The 26,762-nt window shown below is 33.7% G+C and overlaps 4 protein-coding genes and 1 non-coding gene across 5 annotated transcripts; 3 read left to right on the forward strand and 2 right to left on the reverse strand.

Annotated features, from left to right (window-relative positions):
- The first annotated feature begins 71 nt into the window (after window positions 1-71).
- LOC7455399 (uncharacterized) lies at window positions 72-5,013 on the forward strand. Its single transcript, XM_002320231.4, has 7 exons — window positions 72-512; window positions 1,478-1,774; window positions 2,078-2,286; window positions 2,377-2,425; window positions 2,552-2,641; window positions 2,822-2,884; window positions 3,158-5,013. Exons 1-7 carry the CDS (start codon window positions 345-347, stop codon window positions 4,718-4,720), a joined length of 2,439 nt encoding a protein of 812 aa, XP_002320267.3. The 5' UTR covers window positions 72-344; the 3' UTR covers window positions 4,721-5,013.
- A 2,022-nt stretch (window positions 5,014-7,035) lies between these two features.
- TRNAA-UGC (transfer RNA alanine (anticodon UGC)) lies at window positions 7,036-7,108 on the forward strand. Its single transcript has one exon. It is a non-coding gene; the product is annotated as a tRNA-Ala (tRNA).
- Window positions 7,109-11,502: 4,394 nt separating this feature from the next.
- Window positions 11,503-13,118, forward strand: LOC7455400 (probable xyloglucan endotransglucosylase/hydrolase protein 33). Its single transcript, XM_002320232.4, has 4 exons — window positions 11,503-11,959; window positions 12,065-12,165; window positions 12,320-12,528; window positions 12,629-13,118. Exons 1-4 carry the CDS (start codon window positions 11,728-11,730, stop codon window positions 13,023-13,025), a joined length of 939 nt encoding a protein of 312 aa, XP_002320268.3. The 5' UTR covers window positions 11,503-11,727; the 3' UTR covers window positions 13,026-13,118.
- A 2,439-nt stretch (window positions 13,119-15,557) lies between these two features.
- Window positions 15,558-16,290, reverse strand: LOC7455401 (ubiquitin-40S ribosomal protein S27a). Its single transcript, XM_002320914.4, has one exon. It carries the CDS (start codon window positions 16,157-16,159, stop codon window positions 15,689-15,691), a length of 471 nt encoding a protein of 156 aa, XP_002320950.1. The 5' UTR covers window positions 16,160-16,290; the 3' UTR covers window positions 15,558-15,688.
- A 1,267-nt stretch (window positions 16,291-17,557) lies between these two features.
- Window positions 17,558-23,832, reverse strand: LOC7495190 (uncharacterized). The gene is made up of 8 exons (XM_024585048.2): window positions 23,220-23,832; window positions 20,517-20,550; window positions 19,986-20,225; window positions 19,550-19,639; window positions 19,245-19,310; window positions 18,111-18,202; window positions 17,944-17,991; window positions 17,558-17,852 (listed from the first exon to the last, which is right to left on the reverse strand). Exons 1-8 carry the CDS (start codon window positions 23,567-23,569, stop codon window positions 17,735-17,737), a joined length of 1,038 nt encoding a protein of 345 aa, XP_024440816.1. The 5' UTR covers window positions 23,570-23,832; the 3' UTR covers window positions 17,558-17,734.
- Window positions 23,833-26,762: the final 2,930 nt, after the last annotated feature.

Consider the following 26,762-nt stretch of genomic DNA (forward strand, 5'->3'; position numbering starts at 1 on the left):
TACTTGGGAAGTAAGTTTTGCCTTCCCTTCAATGGTAATAATAGCAGGGCATCCTTTTTTAATAAACCAAGAAAGAAAAACGTAAAGTTACAAGATTGCCCTCGTTGGATCAGGACTCCTGCGGTGCCCTGAATTGCACAGGATTCTCCAAAATCCTCAAAACCAAACCACTTCTTCTAAGGACATACAAAAATTTGGTACCTAATTTTATTTTATTTTTCTGAACTCACCACCCTCAACCCTAGATCTCTCCTCGTAACCTCCAATCTCTGTTTCTCTCCCGGCGATCGATTTTTATTTGTCTTTTTTTCTGGTGTTTTTTGTGAGTTTTGAAAGAGAGGGAGATGGACGATAGCTGTGCAGTGTGCGCGGAGGTTCTAGAATGGGTTGCCTACGGCGCGTGTGGCCATCGTGAAGTTTGCTCCACGTGCGTGGCTCGGCTCCGTTTCATCTGCGACGATCGCCGCTGCTGTATCTGCAAGACCGAGTCATCTGTCGTTTTTGTCACCAAGGTTAAGCCTGCCTTTTCAAATTCCTTTTCTTTTGTTTGGTTTTGATTGCTAATTCGTTTTGAGTTTGATGATGGGTGTGGTTAATTGCTAATCACTGAAGTTATGCTGTTTTCTTCAGCTTTGAATAAGCAAGTGCGCAATCTGTTGCCTCAAAAAGGACTAATTTGCAACTGTTGGTTTAAATAGAGGCCTGATTGATTGCTGGTTTTGAATCTTTACCAAGCTATGTGAAGCTTCTTTGTTTTTTTAGACCCTCTTAGGAAGTAGTAATAGTGAAGCAGCTATTTTTTGAACATTCAAGGGTCTTTTCCATCACTAAAGAAGAATTTATGACAAAATCCACTAGTTTCAGGACTGTTTCAAGCATTTTTGCTATGTGGCAGCGAAGGCTATCTCTTAAGAATAATGACAAAAGAAAATGTAGAGTGGTATATAGAAGCTAGAACATCCATGCACCTTGAAAGTAAAAGGCTATTGCCAGGGGACTGGACCTCATAGGTAGTTTTCCCCGGAGATTTTGTAGAAAACAAGCATTTTGGGCATACATCATTTAGTTTTTTTTTAAAGGGATTATTGCTGAAGCAATGTAGAGTCAGCGGATTCATAGTCAAATTCAATATCAAATATCATTTCACTAGGCACAAATCATCCCCGCGATCCAATGTAGAAGACAAAGGACTCATCATTCAGAATTTGTTAGATGGAGTTTGCTTTCAGAAAATAATATATGGTCAAGAACGCTTTTGTTGTATTTTGGGCTTAATGTGAATGATATTGATTTTTAGTTTCCTTTTGCACTTTTATTTTTTGTTGTAGTTTAAAATCTAATACATTTAAGGTGTGGTATTGAGAAGTAATATCCACTTGTAGTTGTCTACTTGGTTTTTCAATTTGCCTCACTGCTTTTGTTCATATTTTTTATTGATAAATGACACAAAGCGCTTTATATTTTGCTGTTCTTGCAGGCTTTAGGAGATTATACAAGGTTGATTAATGACTTTTCAGTCTTGCCATCTGAACCAAAGGAGGGTCGAATAGGATCTTACTGGTACCATGAGGACACACAGGCATTTTTTGATGATGTTGACCATTACAAAATGATAAAGGCCATGTGCAAACTGTCATGTAGTTTATGTGACAAGGAGGAATCAAATGATGGATCCAAGCGCCGGGGGAAGTTTAGGAATATTAATCAGCTGAAGGGTCATTTATTTCATCAACATAAATTGCATATGTGTAGTCTATGTTTGGAAGGACGAAAGGTAAAATCTTAGTGATTGTTATCATGTATGACATATGTTTTCTTATTTGAATTGATTGGACATTGAAAGTTATTCTCAGGTATAATCAAGTTGAGATTGCTTAGAATTTGTGCACGTGTTTTTTTTTTTTTGTAATGCTATTATTGGCATTTTTTCTTATTATTTGGGCATCTTATCTAATGTAATTTTCAAATTGATTTACATGAGGCTCTAACTAATTTATCCTGGATAGTTTTAATAATGTTATCTTAAAACCAATTTACATTATTTTTTTGGCTCTGTAACAACTTTTGGATTTAACAGGTTTTTCTTTGTGAGCAAAAACTATACGCTAGAGCACAATTGAATCAGCATATAAGCACAGGTGATTCCGAGGTTGATGGGAGTGAGAGTGAAAGAGGTGGCTTTATGGGACATCCCATGTGTGAATTCTGTAAAAAACCATTCTATGGAGATAATGAGTTGTACACACATATGTCAACCGAACACTATACCTGTCATCTATGCCTGAGGTAATAGATGCTATGGTTTGTACACATGATATCATAAGGTGCATGCATTTTTAGATAATCTCAAATAACTTTCTATAATGTTCAATGCAGGCAGCATCCAGGACAATATGAATATTACAAGAATTATGATGATCTAGAGGTAAGATTGGTCTTTACATTTATTTTTATATATATATTTCAATGTTTGAGATTAACATGCTGACATTTTTTTTTAAGTGCTCTTTAACTAAGAATATTTATCTAAACAACTGAATTTCTGTCACAGATTCATTTCTGTCGAGACCATTTTCTATGTGATGATGAGGAATGTCTTGCCAAAAAGTTTATTGTCTTTCAAACTGAAGCAGAGTTGAAGGTGATTGAGAAAGCTCTGCTGACTTAGTTTCTTTATGTATACTGTTCAATCTAAAATTTCTTTGTTCGTGTGATCACAGGGGCAGGGTTGGGGTTGGGGTTGGGGGTCTTTGTTGATTTAGATCTCTCTTACTGCTTACTGGACCAGTTCAAGTCATTTAATATTGTTTTTATATTTCAGAGACATAATACAATCGAACATGCTGGACATATGTCTCGTTCTCAGCGAAATGCTGCTCTCCAGGTACATGTTATTTTTACTTTTAGAACCCATCCTTAAGGATGTGGTTCTTTCTAGATGATATCTGACCGCCTCATTTCTTCCTTTATGTTTCACTCATTTATGGGCACCTTTTGTAGTTATTTTGGATGTCTCTGTTTGTCTTGTTATTCATTTGATGATATCGGACCAGCATTTGTTCTTTTTTGGTTCACTCATTTAGGAGCACCTTTTGTAGTTATTTGGATGTCTCAGTTTGTTTCTCTTGTTATTCATTTGCTGATTTCCATGAATCAGATTCCAACTAGCTTTCGATATCGTCGAAGTAATGAACAAGATAATCGTCGTGGAAGGGGACGGACATTCTGTCGTGATCAATCTGATAACCAACTCTCCATAGTCATTCAAGCTAGCTTGGAGACAGCACATTCTGAAAGCACATCTCGTGATCGATCAGCTAGGGCGCAAGTGATCTCTGATCATGTGGACTCAAATGATATTGATGCAATAGTTCAGCCTTTTGAATCATTAACTGCTACAGATCCTGAAACAACATCGAGATATCTTCAAGCCTTGGGACACTCTTCTAGTAATGCAACTTTGCAAGAATCTTCCTTTCCTCCTCTCTTTACTATTCCTACCAGTGGTCAACAAAGCTCCAAAGATGAATCAGAAGGTTTGCCTAATAATACGATGGCAGCGCATCTCCGGCGCCAGGCCAACAGAAATGTAACTTTAATCAATTCACCTCAGCAATGGCCGACAGCAAGCCATGGGCATGTATCAAGTAGTTCAGCACTATATAGGCCTACGTTAAATGCATTGCCTTTGAGTTCAAGAAGTTCTGCTGGTGGACCTGGTCTCTCTAGTTATGCAAGTTCAATTCAGGCTCAGTCTCAGGCCCGACCCTTAGTGGTTCGTGGGCATCTCCCAGCTGGTTTGTTGGGGAGCTCAGGCAGCACAGGTAGGATGAGCCACTCTTCATCAGCCCCAAATCTTGCCGAGACTGGATCATTGAAACCCTCTATTTCAGATTTTCCTCCAGTTTCTGCAGTGCAGATGCACAAGATGCCCTCCAGTAACCAGGGTGTGCTGAATGTGGAAGATGTTCAAACTGCAAACAAGTCATTGGTGGAAAGGATACGTGCTGCTCTTGAAAATGACGAGGATAGATATGCTCTTTTTAAAGATATATCTGGACAGTATCGTCAGGGTTCAATTGGCACAGGAGAGTACCTGGATTATGTGCAGCAATTTGGCCTGTCACATTTAATTCCTGAGTTGGCTAGACTTTGTCCTGATGCTCAGAAGCAGAAAGAGCTTGTTGACACCTACAATGCTAGTTTGAGAAGCAATGGGAAGAAAGAGAATGGTTGGGGTCGTGGTAGTACCCATTTAAAAGGCACTACTAATGGATCTACTAAGAAAGGCAAGGGAATAGCCGTTGAAGATAGCAGTTCAAAGGATAGGTTGGCGGATAGCTTTATTAACTCTGTTCGGGCTCTGCAGTCAAATTACAAGCCTGTGGAAGAAGAGGTGCAGCTATCGAAGGATGGGTATCGGACTGCCAAAGGCAAGTCAAATGTCATTCATAATGAGTTGCAAATGGAACCAAGAATCCAAAATGATTCTTTATCTAGTAAAAATATAAAAGATGGGGGTAATGAGAAGCAACGGAAGAAAACCTCCAAGTTTCATAGAGTGAGGCTAGGTGATGGTTCTATGGCAGCCCTTTTGGATCTCCAAAGCTCTGATCCTGATCCTCACAACACAGGGGAAAACAGGATAGATGATAATGGTAATTCAGGACCTGTGCGTGGAGTCTGGCGAAAAGGTGGGGGACAAAAGCTATTTTCATGAACAGTATTTCAGTATAGTAAATAAGAGAGACGGGTATTAAACAAACGCACAACTAGAGATGGAATGGATTCCAGCAAACTCCTTTGGTTGCTGTGGTTTTGCAACGTGATGCCATTTTTGAATTCACTTCACCAATTAGGTGATCAGCTTTTGTTACCGTTAATGTAATTGAGATGGGTTTGTCCATCTCTCACGGTTGATACCAGAAATTGTTCATAGACATCACGAATGAAGAAAGCAGATATAATTTTAATTGTTCGGATGAAGTAATAAGTAAAGTGGAGTTTGTGAAATTGTGTTTATGATTGAGTGGTAAAATTTACTTTCAATGATGACTTAATTGGAGGAAGGAGATGTGCAAACTTCCTGCAGCAGCGATAGTAGTAAAAAAATTGAGTTTGAGAATTTTTTTTTTGCCATGATCAGTTTCAGTTGAAGAGGAAATTTTGAAAATGGTTTAATTTGGCTAAGAAAGGATCCAATGAAGATGGATTATACAAAGATGAGGGTTAAAATTGAGTTAAGACAAACTCCATTAAATCAACAACTCAAAGTTTATCCAATGAAGATTGGCTACCACCCACAGATCTCCACATCCTATCATGCACCATACTAGGCATAATCTATGAACACTGTAATTTATGGATGTACTATCATGAACCTTTGTTAACACTGTTAAGTTGTCATGCTCATATGAGCCAGTTAATATTGCATTTTTGGTAGCTGGGTGCAAGCAATGCTCCAATTGAGACCTTTTATCATAAGCAGACATATCAAACTACTAATTTCATTTGTGGAAGTGGAGGGGATTTAGCATCCACCAATGGTCTTGGCTCCCCAAAAAAACCTATGATCGAAGAACTCCTTGAATGCTAATCTGATGCGAGACAGTAAATAATAAGAATTAAAGCAAGAAAAGAAAGAAATTTTTAGAGAAAAAGCTGAGAAGAGAGAGTAAAGAAAGAGAAAAAAAGAGATTGGAGATATGCAAAGTTTGCAATATTTTCATTAATCATCAAAATTGTCTCATAAAATGACAGAGAAACATATAAATAGTAAACCCTTGAACATCTCGCTATTAAGCTCGGTCCATTAAATCAAACTGTTTAACATAAATAATTTCAAATAAATAAAATAACAATGAGACAGGTCTAAATGGACTAAATAAAATAACAATGAGATAGACTCAAATGAGCTTAGTCTCCCAACCAAAAAGTAACAGGTTAGGTCATTCTATGTCGTCTCCGTTCATATACTCGTGTAGTTTGTAGCGTGGATCTGATGTCTTTATCATAATCATTCAACAGGTTTCAGCATAATACATATCCACATAGTTTGGATGCAACTTCTCTAATGCTGCACCTTGTGGAAACCTCATTTCTGTAGATATCAAAATATTATGGAAAAGTTGATATTGACTATTGCCATCAAATGGAGTTCTTTTTTGGCACAAAAAGAATATCCTTGAACTTCAGATTACCCTTACGAGAAAAGTTCTTAACAATTAAATAACCCTCCCAAACAATGGTCAAGCTCTTGTACAAAGTACTACTCCTTGGTGATCTTCTCAAGCTTGCACAACCAGATATGCTTATGTTTGTTAAGGAATTACAACACATGAAAACCCTCCTTAATCTTCATTTTCTTGGATTCAGTCTCCTTTTTCTCGTCAACTTTCTCAATATCACCCTCCTCTTCTTTTTTTGGTTCACCATCCATATAATTCTCAGCTTCTTGCACTTATACACCAGAACTCTCATTCTTTTCATCAAACTCTCCATTTTCTAAAGATCTGGAAAAGGGAATGGAATATTGATGGGGGCGGGTTTGGTAAATTCTTGGGGAAGCGGATGGTTTGGAGATAAAAACGATGAGATGACATGGGTAGGTTGGTGAATTGATCGTTGGACGTTGATGGAAGTGGGTATGGAATGTTAGTCATCTGGAGGGAGTGATGGTTGGTTAAGTTTGAGGGAGGAGAAAATGTCGTAATGAGGTAGTGGTGGTGATGATGGTAATGGTGTCTCTGGATTGGATTCATTATAAATGAGAGCAGAGTGAAGTGGGAAACAGAAAAGGGAGGAGAAGTGGAGTGGTTGAGATAAGCGGCGGCGAACCCCACCCCGGTGTATTGTATTACCTGTGCATACTGTTTTATATATGGAAAGCCGCGAGTTTGAAGAAGATAATGCGAGGAAGAAATGAAGGGGTGAATGGGGTGGGTTTCCTACCTCCCTTTTCGACCGCACTTGCCCTTGAGGAAAATCAGCTTATGTATTATTACTCATAACATCATATTGGAAGCAAGGACAAACGGGGATGTAGCTCAAATGGTAGAGCGCTCGCTTTGCATGCGAGAGGCACGGGGTTCGATCCCCCGCATCTCCACATACCACTTTTTCAATTATGTGAATTCAATGCTTTATCTCTCTCTTTTTTTTAATTCCTTTTCTTTTCCAACTTACTTAAAGCAACACTGATAACTTAGGAATTAAAATCCTGCACTGGTTTTATCAAAGTCACAACATTCTCAAGCTTAGGGGGTGTTTGTCACTCTTCATAATGTGATCCACTCTGGATTTGGTTGCTGGTCAATCAAATGTTGTGGATCCTCACAGGTTGCTACTGAAATACTTTACAGAAGAGTGGGAAGAAAGAACCATTTACGGGAAGAGAATCAGGATACCAGGAGCATCAAAATGTTCAAAGAGATTACTTGGATTGTGAATGCAATCTGCAATCAATAATATCAGAAAGATCTGAACCATGATCAGCATCTACTGCCCAGCTAGTGAACCATGTCATTGCATGAAATTGTTCCTTGGTTATCCCCGACTCGGACATGAACTTTCTGTCTGCAAGGCGACAAAAGTTAAATTTAAAGCTCATGAATAGAAAAATGCACATGTATGCTTAAATTGCATGTAAGAGCATGCAGGGTAAGGTATGTTGATTACTTGTGTAATGTTTCCACTGACAAAGATGATGGCAGCATGTTGCTATTGCAAGGCCTTTAAGGTTACAATTGCTCCTGCAATCTTGCATGCCATCTTGACTCCATTGCTCAGACAGGCAACATCTTAGTGTCAAATCTGCAGCACAAATATTAAAACAACATGACAGAGGAAGAAGTTTAATGGAACAAATCTCTACCAAAAATGAGGAAAAAATGATATAAAATTCAAAAAAAAAAAACATTACTTTTCAGTCCTATTTAATGTTTGGGAAAAGGAAATTTTAAAACATATCGCTCACCAGTTGCAGGCCCACAGAGATGTTTACCAATGGCCAAATAAGGGACGCCCCTTGAACGCTCAACAGCATTCAAGTTTAAGTCAGAACTCAAAGGGTTGCAGAGCTTTTTCCTAGCAGAGATCAGAAGGAAGGTAGTGCTAATACCAAATTCCCACTCATACCATCTGAGGAGCAAATGTGCCATGAAACTGAAGAGTACAAGGTGAACAAGTAAAGAAATCTTGTATGAACATAAACATTATGCTGTTACTACTCAAGACTGTTGATATCACCCAAAATTAAGAGGAAATGCATTTAAAATTGAATAAGCTGACTCCTGTATATGAAGTTGAGAGAAATACTTTACTACGAGGGTGTAGAAAAGTTATTGCTGTGGCGCGGAGTTGTTGAAGTTGTGGCTTGATATAATATGTAGAACAAAAGAATGCCTGAAACTGTAAGACCTTGTTTAACAGCAACTTGGAGTGCAGAAAGGGAGCAGCTCAAGCCCCTTAAACTACCAAATCTTTTAATATCCGATATTAAAATTTCAAACATATTATTTTTTTATTTTTTTTAAATGGACTCAAGTTAACCTACATGACCTTATATATTATTGAAAAAAAATGAATATCTACTTTTTAAAGTAATTAGAATCACATTAAAATTTCTTCTATAGCTCCAGTTATGACTAAAACAATAGCGAAATGTTAAAATTAACAAATTTAAATCTTTTTATTTCAACCTTTATGTAATATCTGAATGCTCATCTATACACCTTTCTTGAATATAAATTAATTTAATCCAGACTTGTACTTTAATTATTATTTAATATCTTTTTGAAGTTTATATTAGTTCATGTATCTTGAAAAAATCCATTAAAAATCTCTTTAATTAAATCTCTCAGCTATAAATATTGTCACTAGATTACCTAGTATTTTAGTTGGGTAAATCCCAATACCAGGTTTAATAATTATGGGCAGGACAAGGTAAAATGCATGTGTTTTTGGTAATATGAAGTATGATAATTAAATAGTTGCGGAAGATAGTTATACAAATATGAGGTATTGTGCCGCTATTAATTGGAATAAAAAACATGTCTATTAATAGTCTTGGAAACAAAGGAAGATGTAAAGCAAGATTAATCATGGGATATTGTGATGCTATTAATTTTCTGTGGGTCTCTTCGATAGCAAGGGAAGGAGAAGTAAGATTGCATGAAATTAAATAAAACATTTGTACGTAGGTTATAGTTATAAAAATTTAGAAATATCTTTACCCTCCACTTCTTACTTTATCTACTTAAATTGAGTTATATTTCTTTTTATTGATAATTATATATTAATATTATGTATACTGATTGAGTTATGTGTACCGATTGGTAATCACATGAGATTTAATTATATTTTATTTAATTCAAGAAAATTGAAATAACATATAAAAACATGATTAATATCAATTAGATAAAGTATGGAATTATAGATATTTTTAAAGTAAAATATTTCCATAGAAATATCGGATATTGTGATTCTTTTATTGTGATTCACACACACACATAAATATAAAAGTGAAGCTTGCAAGCAAAGGAACAAGAAGCAAAATATGAGTTTTGAAAATTTAAGAGGAATTTGCAAATATACAAGTTAAAAATTATTTTTTGAGGAATTTGAATTTAAACTTGGAGACAAAGGGATGAAGAAACCCAAAGAAAAATAAAATAAAAAAGCCTATTAAATTCCTATTACAACCTTTAAAAAAAAAAGAAACTAGGGTTTATTTCTTAGCACTGTAGCTGTTGTAATTATTTGTGAAAGCAGCTTCACGATACTAGAAAAAGGATAGAGAGAACAAGAAACTCATGGTTCTCTTTGCTGTGTGGAAGAAAAGATGGTGTTGCCATCGATCTTACATAGAGAGCCTCCTAATATTTGAAAATCACACATTTATGCTAATTATTTTGTTTTTTGCTCTTCTTTTTTAAAAAAATTGTCATTTTTTTTCTGGCTATGTATACAGTAATCAACTCCACATCAGTGCTGTTGTTGTTAATGGTCATATCATGTGTAAAACACAACGCCAGCTAAAACATCTCTGGCAAATGACAAATTAAGTCGTTTTACATTAAAAAAGAAGAAGAAAAAGAGACAAAGATCTCTAATTAATCACTACTTTTCTCTTAATTTCAACACATATAAGATTGGCCTAGTCTAAATCGTTGGACCATCCCATGTGTAATTGTCTCTCAACTGCAAGGCCTCATCAGATCTTAACATGTGACCTAATTGTGGGAATTTAATCAAATCCAGGGTAAGAAAAACATCATATCGATCAAAGCATGGAGGAATATTCATTAATCTGCTAATTTGGGAATTACCTTTGTATTCGTGGAAAGAAGATTAATCGTCTTCTCCTTCACAGGATCATTTCACATACTGTCTCTCATCTGCAAGGCCTAATTAGATCCTAACATTCTGACTAATTGGAGGAATTGAATCATTTCGATAGCAGGAGATAATTGATTCCTTTAATGTCCCATTGGATTATTTATTAGTTTGCTTCATCATTTAGTGATGGTTTGGGATTGCGATTTAATTAAAAATAAAAAAAAGTAAAGAAAGCATGCTTTTGATGCTTCTGAATTTTATTTTTTGGGAACAAATTTTTTGATGTGTTCTTAAATAGTCTTTTAGTTTAAAGTTTGTGCTATATTTCAGGTCGGAATATTTTTTAAAAATATAACAAAAAAAATCAAAACTGTAAAGAATTATTTGATATTTTTTTTATAAAAAAAATCTAGTTCAGCGTATCAATCTTGAAACCTTATTATCTAACTTCTTATCTAGTTCAAGTTTAAAATTAAATCATGTAGGAGTTGTCTCGATGTGACCTAATCGACTTGACCGGTCCAAAGATATCCTAGTCAACAGGCTAAAAAAAATCTGAGGATAAAATTGACATAAAAAACCTCTCGATCCAACTTCTTTTTTAATTTAAATTTAAAATCAAACCATGTAAGAGTTGTACTAACGTGACTTAAGTTGATTTGTATGGTTCAAAAACAACTTGGTTAACTAGTAAAAAGACTCTCAAGATAAATTAAGAAAAAAAGATAAAATTAATAGAAAAAATCTATCAATCTGACTCCTTACTTATTTTATATTTAAAATTAAATCACGTGAAAATTATCTCAATATAATTTGGTCAACTTGATCGATTCAAAAACAACCAGTAAAAAATTGATAAGAATTGCCACGAGTGTATTTACTAATCCACATTTTATCTTGGATTTAAATTCAATAAAAGATCATGACAAAGAAATTTCTTATGAATATTATGATAATTTCTTTAAAATCTGACCCCGTACAAAAACATATTTAATTATGTCCAAACTTTTCAAAAAGCAAAAAAAAAGAAAAAAAAAAAGAAAAAAAAGAGCATCACAAACTTTTCAAACTTGGTTCCATGGTGACCACTTGAATCAGTTCATCATATTTAATAGTAGTGTAAGAGAATCCACCTAACTTCATGTAAATGTCAAAATTATCATGGTCCTTACTAACAGGCAGCCCCACGAGCTCTGCCATGGATCCTAAAACCATTTCACATGACTTTTATATCACATTCTAATAAGATCCATAACAGCTGCAGATTAGGTAGGTGGTGGTGGCCAGCTAGTAACAACTAAGCAGAAGATTGCTGGGCTTTCCCCCCAGTATTTATAACTTAACAGGCCATGTGTGCTTGCTCGTCATTCTACCTCACGTCAAGTGTCAATGGCATTTCTGCAAGAAATCGTAGTTTTGGGTCTTCTAGTCCTGTGCATGACTGCAGCGGTTTCTTCACATAGCAGGCATTCGCGTTACACGCCTCCTAATGTTATGCGATTAACTGATGCTTTTAGTCATGTCTCAATCGGTCAAGAATATTATACTTTTTTTGGAGGCTCAAATACTAAGCTGCTAAATAACGGGTCTTCTGCTAATCTTGCTCTTGACAAATCCTCAGGTTCGTATACAGCCAGATCACTTGTGCCTTGGTAAATGGTGTTTGATCTTTCTGAGCTAATGAAGTAACTTTCACCTTTTATTTTCTGTGTTCTTTAATTTGCAGGCTCGGGATTGGCCTCGCGGAACAAATATTACTATGGATTCTTTAGTGCTGCCATAAAGTTGCCGTCTGGTCTGTCACCTGGAGTTGTAGTAGCCTTCTATGTAAGCTAGCTCTTCGTTTTTCACTTTTTTTGTTTTGTTTTGTTCACTCTAATGCCACAAATTAATGGGAAAGCATGGTTGAATTTTCAATTGCGTGCTGCTGCACATTGAGCACAGACACTGGTGTCTAACACGTAGCGGCCAAAAACTTCAGCTGTCTAATGCAGATAATTACCCGCACAACCATGATGAGATTGACATTGAACTTCTTGGTCATGATATGAGAAACGATTGGGTCCTTCAAACCAATGTCTACGCAAATGGAAGTACCGGCACCGGAAGAGAAGAGAAATTCTATCTTTGGTTTGATCCCACAGAGCAGCACCATCATTACAGCATCATTTGGAACAGTCATCACATTGTGTAAGAAAATCACCTACACAGCACAATTATTGGCCTTGGAATTTTGATTTTCCTTTACTTAGTGTTATACGGGGATTAGACAGTTACAAAACTAATGCAGGTTTCTAGTGGACAACGTACCAGTAAGAGAGTTCGCCCACAGCAGTTCTTACCCTTCTGTGTATCCATCAAAGCCTATGTCTCTTTATGCAACAATATGGGATGGTTCTCAGTGGGCAACCCATGGAGGAAAATACCCAGTTAACTACAAATATGCTCCATTTGTGGTTTCCTTTGCAGAGATGGAAATGACTGGTTGCATTTTCAACCAAACTGCCCTCGTTACTTCATGTTCTAAGGCTAATCCTTCGAGCTTGGACCCTGTTGACGGACCGGAGTTTGTTAGGCTGTCAAACGAACAGAGTGTGGCAATGGACTGGGCAAGAAGGAAGCTCATGTTCTACTCTTACTGTAACGATAGATCCAGGTTCAAGGCCATGCCACCTGAGTGCAAATAATTTTATCTTATTTTTATTTGTTCATAATCACCTCAAATTGTATTACTTTTCCTTCATGGAAGGAAACAAAATATATTAACATTATTTACCTTACGCCTTTGAGGTTAGAAACAGAAACCAATGTTTGCTCCAAGACAAAATTTAATGTGTAAACTTTTTAAATAATCCCAAATCAGATATCTTACTAGCACTTTTATTGTAGTTGGTGTAATCAATATTATTTTTCAACTTGACAAAAAAAATATAATGTAAGGAATTATTTTGTACTTTTATTAAATTTGATGTAGCAGGGAAATTTTGAAATCATTCCATCTAACTCTTTTTTTAGCTTGTATTTAAAATTAAATTATATAAAAATTATCCTAATATAAACAAGTTGATTTGACGGGTTTATAGACAAACTAGCTAATTAGTAAACAAATTATGATGATAAAATTAAAAAATAAAAGATAAAATTGAAATAAAAATATTTTCTGACTCAACTTCTTACTTACCTGGTCGTATCTTATTAGTTAACTTGATTAATCAAAAGACAACTTAAATAATCAAACAAAAAGAATATTTTTTATTTATTTTTTTTAAATCATTTCTGTGATCTCATTGAAAATAAAGGAAAAAGTGAACGATATCAGATAATCTAATTATATAATTAAGAATTTAATAAAATGATATATAAAATATATTTTGTTCCTAATGTTTGAGATTCACGTCTCCAATCCTTAGTGAAATCTTCATTTCTAGGCAGGAACTAATGGGGGGTAAGAGAGAAGGGATGACAATTTTCTAAATCTGTAAATTTTAACACTCAAGGGCTTATTAGTCATCAACTGGAATATAATAATAATTTTATAAATAATTTAAACTATTTTGTTGATTTTTTTTTTTTGAAGATATAAAATATTATATAACTTTATAAATTGCTTTGACCCTATATTAAACCATGATTTCCCAAAAAATATAAAAGCAAGACTAATCGAGGTAATTTTCTCAATAAAATATTTATTTTACTTTTGTTAATTCTTACTTTTTTATATTATCTTCTCAAATTAATCTTTTTTTTTCATAATAAAGAATATCGAGACATGATTATTTTTTGTTTTTATTAAAACAATGATAATTCTTATTTAAAAGCCTTAATTCTAATAAAAATATGTTTTGTGAAAACAGAAAGAATTACATGAATAGAAAAGAACTTAGCTTGAAAAACACATTTTTTACTTGACAATATAATCCATTTGAATCATTATAAAATTTTATTTAAATTATCACAAAATTAAATAAAAATAATTTTTGAACAGGACTCCTTGTGATTAAATAAAAACAGTTTCACTTTTACAATATCAAAGCACAAGGGACCATGTTAATTCAGTTTTACACACTAGCAAACAAAACAACCGTCTCCTCTTCTTGTAGTACGTAGCGACATCTCTCGACAAAACACTCAAAATCAAAGCTTGAAACCCTAAGATTCTTAAATCGTGAAATCTCAAATGCCTTGAATCTCAACTCACCCATCTCTACCGGGGTTTCTGAGAAATGGTTGTGAGCAGTTAACCCCCAAATTGGGTTTAAACCTTTGCCTCCAACCTTATTCCAGAGTTAACGAACTACTACGCCCTCAAGATACTCAGGCCTGAGGATTTTCCTAGTCAGGCCTGAGGATTATCGATCAATAGCCTTCCCAAGAGGTTAATTTAATTTGAAGTGGGGAGCAATATATATCGTCAACAGATCAAAACCCGCTAGCAGATCAAAACCCGCTTGCAGCAGATATGTTGCTCCATTCTTCACGAGAAACAAGATCATAGCCACAAAGGCTAATTCAACCGACTAACCTCACAAGTGTAGATCAGTCGTTAATCTTTTACACACACCACACTCGTATTTGCAACAAAAAGCATGCCGATTACAGAGGGGCCTTCAGATATCAAAGCAATACAGCAAAGAAACTGTGATTCCAACACGGAACCATGCTTACCTCACTAATACATAGGGTGTAAAAAGTCAGCATGGAGGAAACCAAGAAGAATAAGTATGGAGGAAGCTTTTCTGGGATCCATACATTTATATGCTTTCAGAATATAGCCAGAGGGATTGCTATTGGGCAACGATACCTGCTCTATTCTATTACTCGTGACCTAACATATCCCAAATTTCCAACAAAGAAGAATCATAGCATGAATAAGGGAAGTAACCTAACAGAAACCATTATAGTGATAAGCAATCACGATAAATTCACCATCGAACTGCAAACACTTTAGCTTCTTTTTTCCCCGTTTTCAGAGTGAAACATGGCTCAGAAAGGCCATTCAAAAACCCGAAATTGGAAAGAACTCGAAAAGATGCCCTTCTTAGATAAAATCTTTTCCCCTTGAATTTTAAATCCGAACAAAAGATTTCCTCAATCTAATATTAAAGCCAGGAGATGCAGCCTTTTATCAAACTAAACAAACGAACAATCCAGCATCAGATCAAACATATAACAAGAAACACATCTAACAAAGCCCACATCAAGCACAAAGGCAGACAATATAAAACAAAAATATAATTAAACTCAAAATTAGCCATGCAAATAAAACATAACTATAAGTTCAACAGCGACCATGTTCTAAATAAAGATAATCCTTGTTCCATACTTAGGAAAAAAAGCCATTCAAATGAGCTTAATCACCACCAGCCGTCTGGTAAACATAGGTAAGCCCACACTTACCACAGTAGTGCCTATCAAAATGATTAGCCATGAAAGTCCCAGCACCGCACTCAGCATTAGGGCACTCCTTCCTCAACCTCTGGACTTTGCCGCTATCATCAACCTTATAGAACTGGAGCACAGCGAGCTTGACCTTCTTCTTCTTGTGCTTGATCTTCTTGGGCTTGGTGTAGGTCTTCTTCTTTCTCTTCTTGGCTCCACCCCTCAGGCGAAGCACCAAGTGGAGAGTGGACTCCTTCTGGATGTTGTAGTCAGCGAGGGTGCGACCGTCCTCGAGTTGTTTCCCAGCGAAAATGAGACGCTGTTGGTCTGGAGGGATGCCCTCCTTGTCCTGAATCTTGGCTTTGACATTGTCGATTGTGTCTGATGACTCAACCTCGAGGGTTATGGTCTTTCCCGTCAAGGTCTTCACGAAGATCTGCATCTTCGCTTCTTGGGGGTTTTTGGAGATGCAGAGCGGATAGGGAAGAGTAGGTTTCGGCTGACGGTGTTTTGTATAAGAGAGGGGTGCTCGAGGAGGGGAATATTAGGGTTTGTTTTGGGTGAGGGCGTGAAAGTACGGATTTAGCCATGGGGCTGTTTGTTGTTTACGGGGGCTAACTTGGGAATTGGGATGTGGATATTGGGCCCTTTTGTTGGGCTGAACTAGGTAAGAATCGTAACCCTTGCAAATCCACAAACTATTTTAAAGGTCTATTATCTTTGCAAATTCACAATAGTTTTTTTTTCTTCATAACCACAATTTTTATTATCTTAAATACTTTACATAATTATTAATACTTGGAAGTAAGAAAAATTATTTTCTATAAAATTCAGATAAAAATTAAAATATTTTTTGAGAAAATAACAGGTAATGCAAGATATAAGAGAATTTAAATAATCACTACGCTTACAAATACTGTAGTACTAGAAGTATTTTTTTTATGAGATATCTCCCCGGATACATTATTAAAATAATTTTAATATAATTATATAACTAATTTAGTTATTTTTTATATAATATAATTATGATGTTATTAATTATATAAGTAATATATAAAATTAATGAAGTAATATGAAAGTTAACAAGTATAATTTTAAGTTTAAATTTAAAATTTTTAACAGAGCAGGGACACAATTGATATTATTAATTAATTGGAGAACAACCACTTCTTATTTTTTAAAGTATAAGACTTTGAGATTTGCAGATTTATTTATTTATTTTTAAAGAGAAAAACAAAGGAAAGAGACATTAGCCAACATATAAATATACTTTTTCTTGCTTTTAGTTGTTCTACACATAAGTATAGAATTACATTTTAAAGTAAAAAAAGATATTTTAGCTATTTATATAATTATTCTGTTGGAGTTGTTAAAACTAAAAATAATAAGTAAAAATCAGTTTTTTGTATTTTGACTATTCCATTAGCTCGTGCATTGGAGTTCCTCTGAGAAAAGAAAAGCTTTAGTTTGCTATAGCTGTGTGCTCCATAGTCCATATTACATGAAATTAACTTAGATTTAAGATAAGTTAAGTACCTATTTGGAATTATGTTTGTAAAATATATATATATATATATATATATATATATATATATATATATATATATATTCAATTGTTTTGAAGTGTGGATATTAAAAATATTTTAAAAAAAATAAAAAAATAATATTATTTGAAGTAATTATTAGTAAAATATATTTTAAAAAACAATCTTCTAAGATTGATATCGTTAAATCAGAAAATAAGGCCTGTGAAAATTAATTACGGAATAGGAATATAATTCATCTTCTTTTTCCTTGAGATTCATAATCCAAGCAATGATGTAAAAAAAAGGCCAGTGAATGGTAGCAGGTAGAGCTTCGATTCAGAACATGAACACTCAGATTCTCATCTGTAAGATGTCTGTAAAACACACTTTCGAGGGAATGGATGACTGTTCCCTCTTTACATGCATAAACATAAACAAACAACCAGAATTGAGATCGCCTTATACAGAAGTTGGTTGTAAAAAACGAAAAACTAGAAGGATCTCACAAAAGCACGAGGGAACAACCGGGGGAAAATAGCATTTTTTGCTTTAAATATCAGTGCATATATCCCATAACAAGGAATGTGCATTAGAGCCACCAAAAAATACCTGTAGCATTTGTAAATCCATTAGTTTTTAGTGATATGTGATGCAATTCAAAGTCAAAATAAAACAGATGAAAGTGAGATGAACAATATACCATAAGGGAGACCAGGGCGTGTCAAGCTCGAGGAATGGGTATGGCCACCTGAGAGAGATGGAAAAAAAAAAGGTTACTAGTTCTTCAGCCAGCATAAAAAAAAATACAAACCATGTCTTCTTATCCACTGATTGAAAAAGAAAACAAAAAAGAAACATTATGCTTACCACGAAAAACCACATGCGTGAATAATCCACTGGAAAATGACATAGAGGCAGCTCCACAGCACAAAATATGCAATGCGGAACCATGGAAATGGCTGAAACCAGGACAAAAGGAGAAATTACTACACAGGAAACCTAAAGATGTCATCTTCTAGGCAAAAACTAAGCCAAGCCTTATTGGGTGACAAAGCCATCAAGTCATTACAATCTTCTTTCAATCAAAGCAACTATTTTTTCCTTGCAAAAATGAGAAATTTCATGTGGGGCATAGAAGAAATTCTTATTTTCAGGTGAATTCCCCTGAGCTCTATTGTTTCAAATTGAACTATGTTGTTTCCCTTATAGGGAGGGGGTTCATCAGGTATGGAGATAAATAGTAGGATTTCCAAGGAATTATGAGATATGCAGAGTTTGTAAGTGTAGCTTCAGCTCTACTTTGCAGATGAAGGTTTTAGCAATCAAATAAGCAGAGAAATTATCACACAGATATATTGTGGCCTCTTTTGACATAAAATCAGACCACTCACAAGCTGTAAATGCAATTTCGAACCCGTTTGGGAATTACCAGCTTTGGCTTCTTTTTTTTTCGTTTCCATGTCTTTTCATTCAAAAGCAGAATTCCAAAGTGTTTATCAATACTTAAAAGCTAATATTGAAACCCCTTCCACACATGACTTTACAGTTATTTTCAAATGCTACAATTTGTTATTGTCAGAAGTTACAATTTGTAGCTTTTGAGAAACCACAGCCACAATTTTCCCAAACGGACATAATCCAGACTGGGAAGTTGCTTCAAATGTGAATGATATCAAGCAAATGGTTTCCAGGCTTTCTAACTGTGTTATGAGCTCGTTGGTAGAAATGCTAATGGAGTTGCAGAGGGGTTAGCTAAAGCTTCCGTACTCTCTTTTAAGTTCTCCTGATTGGATTCAATGTCCTCTGAGGGAACTGTGCTATCTATTGTACCTAGATACTCAGAGACTGATGAAATTTCTTCCAATGAAAAGAAAAAACAATGATGGCTTCGATGTAAATTGATGCTATAAAACCCATTTGAAGTCTCTATATTCAACTATATGAAATAGCTATCGCTTATTTCTAGAAAAGGACTTCCACTTCTATGTGGGAAATACTTACAAGGCTATTGAGAACAGTATCTAGCAATAGAAAAAAAGCATTCAGGGAATGCATGCAACCCATCAACTGCAAAGCACAAGAGCATTAGAAAGTCAGTAAGAATTCCACCAGGGAATTGCAGCAGGTACAATTTTTGCTCCAAGTATTTCCCAGAGATCATATGATCTAAGCAGTGTGAACAATGTAATTGATTTTGGAATTCTGGAAGGTAACGTATAGAGAAATAAACCCAAGAAAACTTTGAATGAATTAAAGATCTCAAGCACCAAAATGAGCTAATAACCAGTTTATCACTGGATTCTCACCACATTGAGGCCGAGGTGCGTATTTGATAAAAAAGGGACTATAACACACCAAAATACAATGTCTGTTAGGACGATAGCACCTGCACAAGTCTGTTAAAAAAGAAGAGAAATATAAATAAGATCGCTCAACCAGAAGAAAGGCATTTCTAAGCATCAATAAAGCTCTACTGAAAGGCCTCAACGACAAGCAATTTTGTGTGTAAACTCATGATGTACACCATTATTGTCTATTCAAGAGGATTATGGGACTGTGAGAACTGCAGGCTTTATTTGTGAATTTTGCTCCACAGTGCTGCCAGTAGAAAACTTGTTTTAAGTGTAAATCAAGGCAAAAGCACTGAGGAATTATTGCAAGGAAAGAAGGCCATAATACATCCCTACTTTTATAAATACATAACACATGCACATAAGAAGTAAGCAAATCTTGATGGCTAACTTGGTATATAATTTGCATAAGGTATCCCCAAAATCCTGCTCTTTCTTGAATTGCCTCCTCAGCACGGTGACTTTGCAACCTGACTGTACTCCTACTTTCCTTTTCCTTGTAAGTTATAGAGGTAGCCGTTCCAGTCTCTTCCACGTCCCCTTCCAAGAACACAGGATTTTCGCCCTTTCCAGAGGCAGCTGGTTTCTTTAAAGACACAAAACACCCATACGCAGATATCACAGTGCCAAGCTACAAGAGAATAAGGTTGCCAAGCGAATGAACAAGTCTTAGTCCCCTACTTTAACAGTTGGTAAAATAGAGAAAATGAAATTGCTTTTCAAAGTGTTTTTTATTTTAAAATACATTAAAATAATATTTTTTATTTTTAAAAATTATTTTTCATATTACATCCGAAATCATCAAAAATATATTAATTTAAAGTGAAATAAAATATAAAAATAAAAAAAATTTAAACTTTTTTAAAATACTTTTCAATTCCAGTGTCAAACTCACTTATATCAGTTACAGTGTTTGACATACCGCGAAATATACCAAAGCCAACGTAAATGTCCACCTGCAGATAAATTGTAATGCAAAATCAGAAACCGATTCACAATGACATTGCTGTATTTCAAGATCAAGAGAGGAAACGTTTTGGCTTTTTGGGTTTTGATCTGACTGAGTTTAGAAGTACAGGGAAAAAGCAACATCTTAGTAGACAGTCTTATAAAGCATGGGAGACGAGCAAAGAAAAGCGAAAACTCAATAAAACTATATATATTCTCTTTAATTTTTAGATTAAATGATAGGAAATCTCTCTAAATAAGTTGAAGGGATAATTGCTTTCTTCTCAAAAAGAAAAAAAAAATCTTGCTTATAAAGAGTAGCTTCCCACGATGCAGTTTCTAATATTACTATTATTAGTTTTTAAAAAAAATAATATCGATATTTTTAGTTTACTGTTGCTAATATTATATTTTATTCATTTAAATTAAAGATGAAAAGACTCGTACAATTCTTGTTATTTCTTTTTACTATCTACTTAATATTAAAAGATAAAGGAAAAAAAGCCCAAAGGGCTGGACCGCTGGAGCATGTCCAGGCGAGATGGGCCACACATTCAAGCCAAGTCACGTGTCTGGCTTACCTAAGCGTTATCCACTCGCCCTCTGACACACGCTAACACACACGCCGGAAGAGATAGAATCCCTATTTTATTGATTGTTGTGTATAAATCCCTTATTTTGTATGTTTAATTCTCATCCAAATTTTGTATGTTTCTTGATGATTTCATTTTTTAAATATTTTATGTGTTTAAAACGAAATTTGAATGATTTATTAAGTTTAAATGACTTGAGTTGAGCTTAATTGAAAATAAGTTAATTTGGGATTTTTTATTTTATTTCACATATTTAAAAAGACTTTGGATTTGGATTTCTTAATCTTTGTGTGCCTAAAATCTTTGATATTATTGGGATATTGAAAATGTAGTATTTTAGTGTTTATTGTTATTGTTTTTGCTAATATTATTATTAGTTTTAATTTATTAATGATTGGGGTACGAGTGATAGATATATTATATAGTATTTTTATTTTTTTGATAAAGAATTTTTATTTTTTTATTGTCTTGAAATAAAATAGATAAAAACAACAAAGATAAAATGAACATGTCTTCTTATACTTCTTCTTTTGAAAGCATAAAATTAACTTCAAAATCATCTCACATAAATTTACATATTTATCTTTTTAATTAAATATATTTATCTCTCTTCTATATTTCTCTATTTTATTATAGAAAACTAACCAAATACAGATAATTGGTCAACATAAATCTAACAATTAATAGACTAGCCCACTTTTTGTGTATGAAATTAAAACATGCTAATAATTATATGCATGCTAAGGACCATGGGGAGCTTCCATTGACTATTTTAGTTTTCATATATAATCATGTTTATGTGATCTATGATATTTACATGCTTGATTTGCTTACAAATTAAATAATTATATGATTAACAGTCGTTATATCGATCTAGGTGTCTATGTTTAGCATCTGATATCAACTTTGTTCCAATGACATGACTTTTCATGATCTATTATTTTTGCTATTATTAACATTATTTTTATTTATTTTCTTACATCATTTATTTATTATTATTATTATTATTATGCTAGTGCCACAAACACATTTTAGTAGACTTGGTTAAAAATTGAGATATGATCCTAGCTTATTTTATTATTAATATTGGTGTATACACATTGATTTATGACCTGTTAGAATATTTAATGAAGATTTATTTTAAAGTATTTTTTTTAGAAATATATTAAAATAATATTATTTTATTTTTTAAAATTTATTTTTAACATTAGTATATTAAAACGATATAAAAACACTAAAAATATTAATTTTAATTAAAAAAAATTCAATTTTAAATAAATATTATTTTATTCACACTATCAAACACTTAAAATTAAAATCTCTATGTCATTTCTACATGGAGTTTGGGCTTTTGATAATAACTTCAGTCCAAACGTTTCCTTCTTAAAAAAATTTCAATTATTTATAATTTTAAAAATTAAATTAATTTTCATGTTCAAAATTTTTTTAAAAATATTAATTTGAATTTCAAATAGAATTCAAATCATAAAAAATAAAAAAAACCCATCTAATTTGCAACGATAATTCTAAATAAAAAAATATTATTCCAAAAATATCTATCAAAATTATCTTTAAAATTTAACACATAATTTGCCAAAACCCCAACAATAACAAGACAATTTCTCATTCTAAAAAAAAAACATGTTAGAATAACTATGATCTTTTCTAGATGTGTAACTCTAAACCCTGAATATGTAATAATAATTTAAACTTGAGTTGTTGTTAGGTTCTCTTTAAAGATAATAAGAGAAAGAGATATTTTTCAAAATTATAAAATTATAATTTCTTATGTATCGAGGATTCCCTTTATACAGGGGTTAACAGTTCTTCTTTTCCTTTTGAATTTCTTGCCATGAACGTGCCTTTTAGCCCACTGTGTGACGAATTTCATCTAATTAACCTAGTTATCTGGGTAGCAAAAACCAAATGAACCACTAAGCAATGAGTAAAACGCTTACTTACCAAGCCTTGTTATATATGAACTTATATGATCAATGAAATCAACTAATTAAGATGTATATATGGAGTAATAAAAATCCATATTAGCGAGAAATTAATGAAATTTATAATCAAGAACAACTTACTCGGTGTAGTAAACAAATATGGTGGCATCCCATTTCAAGAAATCCGCCAACAAGAATCCAGCCATGACCAGGAAGGAGATGAAACGAGTAGCTAGGAGCCACCCGGGGTGCACCCCTTTCCAACAACTGGTCCATAGTTGCGCAGAACCAACATGGTTTCTTGGTATTGCAATTGCTTGCACGGTCCGATCATAAGTATCCGGCCGAGCCACGAGGAGGCTCTGATACATGATATTATCTTCACTTGTCGAGGCAAGTTCCCTCCTCCATAGCATCCATAAGGACACAAGAAGAGCCGCAGCAACAATGCCAAAGCAAACGAAATCATACCAGTATACCACTAGTGCCATTTATAGCCACACCCACTGTTCCCACAATTTAGAACTTGGAGATCGAAATGTTCGAGGTAAGAACTGAATAATCTCAGCACCATTGACTGCATCTAGTTAAGAACTTGTTTAACTGGAGGAGATCTAAATTAAGCTGGAAGGTTTTGATAAGAGAATGTTAGGTTTGACTGTTTGGTTGGAAAATTCTGTACCGACATGTTTTTGTAATACAGTTTTTGCATTCTTGTGGAGTCCTTTATAGTCGTTTTCCACTTGCTTTTTATTTCTAGAGCTACATGTTCTTAAATCTGTCATATATAGAGAGAAAATCAAGTGATCAGTTTGTTTGATTCGCAAAGTTTGAAAGGATATGCGATTTAGAAGTAAAATTTTTGGAATTATGTGAGACTGTTTACAAGAATATTATTTACCGACAATCAAGTCTCAAGGGAAAATTAAGAGTTAAATCTTTGATAACAATTTTATTTTTTTTTTTAAATCCGAGTTTCAACAACAAGTAAAATATATTTTTTCATTCCACACCGACGACGACGACGACGACAAGAGAGGGAAATTTTTGGATGGGTCCACGTACATAAATAACATCGCCCAATAAGGCAATGCCAACTCCACAATGCGGAAAGCAATCGAAACGGTGTCGTCCTTTGTCGGTTGCCTAAGATGAGGCTCGGTAATTACAAACCCTTTCCAAAAGAGGTTGACTCCTCAATAAATCAACGGCCAGCAAATCCCCGCCACGACACCATCACTGTGAGTGTCAATCCAGTGTGGAGATACACGAAACATACAGAAACTGTTATCTACAAATGAGTCCCTTAATTATGTGATTGATTTTACATCAGCTCAAAATGACAAATTGTTTGCAATTCTACCACCACCAAATTGTTACCCACCTAACATAAATTCCGGTTACATCTTCAAGGTTCTAAAAATATCTATAAGGAAAAACATTAGACGCATAAATTCCGGTTACATCTTCAATTTTCATATTTTTTTTTTATTATTAACGTGGATGTTCGGCCCAGCTTGTGTGCATCTCGACTAATCTTACGGACCCTGAAGTAACAACCATGTAAGCCTACAGTGGCTCTGAGGTTTGTGAGACTCGAACTGGTGATCTCTAGAGAACAAATTTAGAGCATGACCAGTTAAATTACACGTCTACACCCCTCAAGGTTAAATTTCAATATTCTTAGTATAATTATAACATATATATTGTTACACTAAAGATGACATACTTGCGAATCATAGCGTGAATTCACATAAACAACCAATATTTGGTATATTAGTACAAGAAACTATGAAGTTGTTAAACTGTGCAGTAAGTAATTTGTACGAGTAAATTAAACCTTTCCTGATTAAAGGCAGAACAAGTAGCTACAAATAAATATGGAATTTTATTTATTTTCTTCTTAAATGTTCCTCTTTACCCAGCTATAACAAATAATTATTGATCAGTAGACGTACGTACGGGCTGCTCCCTTTAACTCCGACTGCATTAAATAATTATTATAATTATAATTGTAAAAAAATAATAAATTGTACATGCATGCACCACTCACCCTCTCATATTTTATTATTATTATTATTTTATTCTTTTTAATAATTACATCTTTAATTTTGTGATCAAATTGATGGCAAATTTCTTCTAATTTATTATAAAAAGATAAATAAATAAAAAACCATACTAAAACACAAGGGAAATCTAGTGGCCAATTACAAATTGGCATGAAACAATCATCTTTAATTCAACTATTTTTTTTTTAATTCCTTTGCAATCTCCTTAGTTTTTAAAATTCATCTAAAATCTTGTTTTGTTTATTTTTTTAAACCATGAATTCAAGATATGAAAGCGAAAATTACATGAAAACAAGAGAAGGAGAGAGCTGTTGGTTTGCCCAATTTTGATGAGAAAATAGCCAATATTTATAGTAATAGGCTTCTTCCAATAAAAAAAAAGTTTAATTAAGATGTTTTTTGGCTTTTATCTTACTTGGAAAAATAAATCGAAACTCATAACTTTTTTTTAATTTAATTTTTATTTATTTTGAAACCAGTTTTTGACTAATTTAAGATCATGAATGATCAAGATTTCTATAGTATTTTTTAAGTATTTTTAGATAATAAAAGATAGTTGATATGAATTATTTTATCCAAGAATTTGAACCAGAAGTAATGCGCTGTGTGATATTAAAAAAAAAAAAAATTAGGTGAAGAACGTGTCATCCAACTAACTTAACGAAAAAAACAAATATTAGGTCAAACAATATCCTTTTTAAGTGCCAATCTTTTTTCGGCCAGAAAGGGCCCACTAGACGTAGACTCTTGGAATCTTCTTTTAAGGCCCTTGGGGACGTTAGCTTGTAGATGTGTAGTAGATATTGAGCTACCTTGCCTTGTCAGCATTTAAAGTAAATTCTGTTTCTATAAAAATATATTAAATTTTTAGGAGAAATTTAGGCCTTTTTGCATTTTGGTTCAAATATTGATTGTATTCATACCCCTGCATTTGCTTCATTTACTATAATAAAAAAAAATAATAAGATTTTCTATTTTTCAGTTTTAAGTTTTAATTAACAGAGATTAATTTATGATCAAATACCCTGATCATTAACAAAAGAAAATTAACCCAAAGGTTGATCAGGGTATTTAAATTACTTGAGTGAGTCGAGGATTTTCCTTTGAGTTTAATTTCTTGTAATAGGCTAGCTAGATATGTTATTTATTTTATGTTTAGTAATATAGTTCATGATGTTTTTTAAAAGTATTTTTTAATTTTTTTTAAAAAAAAATTATTTGATTTTTATACGAGTACATTATAACAAAAAAATATTAATTTAATATTTTTTTAAATAAAATAATTTTAAAAACACTTTTAAAAAAAAATCCAACTCTCCAAATCCCCTTCGGTTTTGCCTGCCCGTTTTGAAGACATATATATATATATTAATTAATTAATTAAAGGTGCAAGATATTTCTGTAGAAAGGGTGAATTGATAAAGATAATTTATTACCTAGCTATAACTAACAGTGTGCATGATTATCCCTTGTGTTTTCTTTTGTCGATGCCTACCCCGATCAAATACCCAGATTGTTTTTATGAATTCGCCGTTTCTACAGAAATGTCTTGAACCTTTAATCAAGAGGTCTTCAAAATGGGCAGACAAGACCGAAGGAAATGTGGAGAGTGGGA

Source organism: Populus trichocarpa, chromosome 14, assembly GCF_000002775.5.
Source record: "Populus trichocarpa isolate Nisqually-1 chromosome 14, P.trichocarpa_v4.1, whole genome shotgun sequence".
In the NCBI taxonomy this organism is placed as follows: domain Eukaryota; kingdom Viridiplantae; phylum Streptophyta; class Magnoliopsida; order Malpighiales; family Salicaceae; genus Populus; species Populus trichocarpa.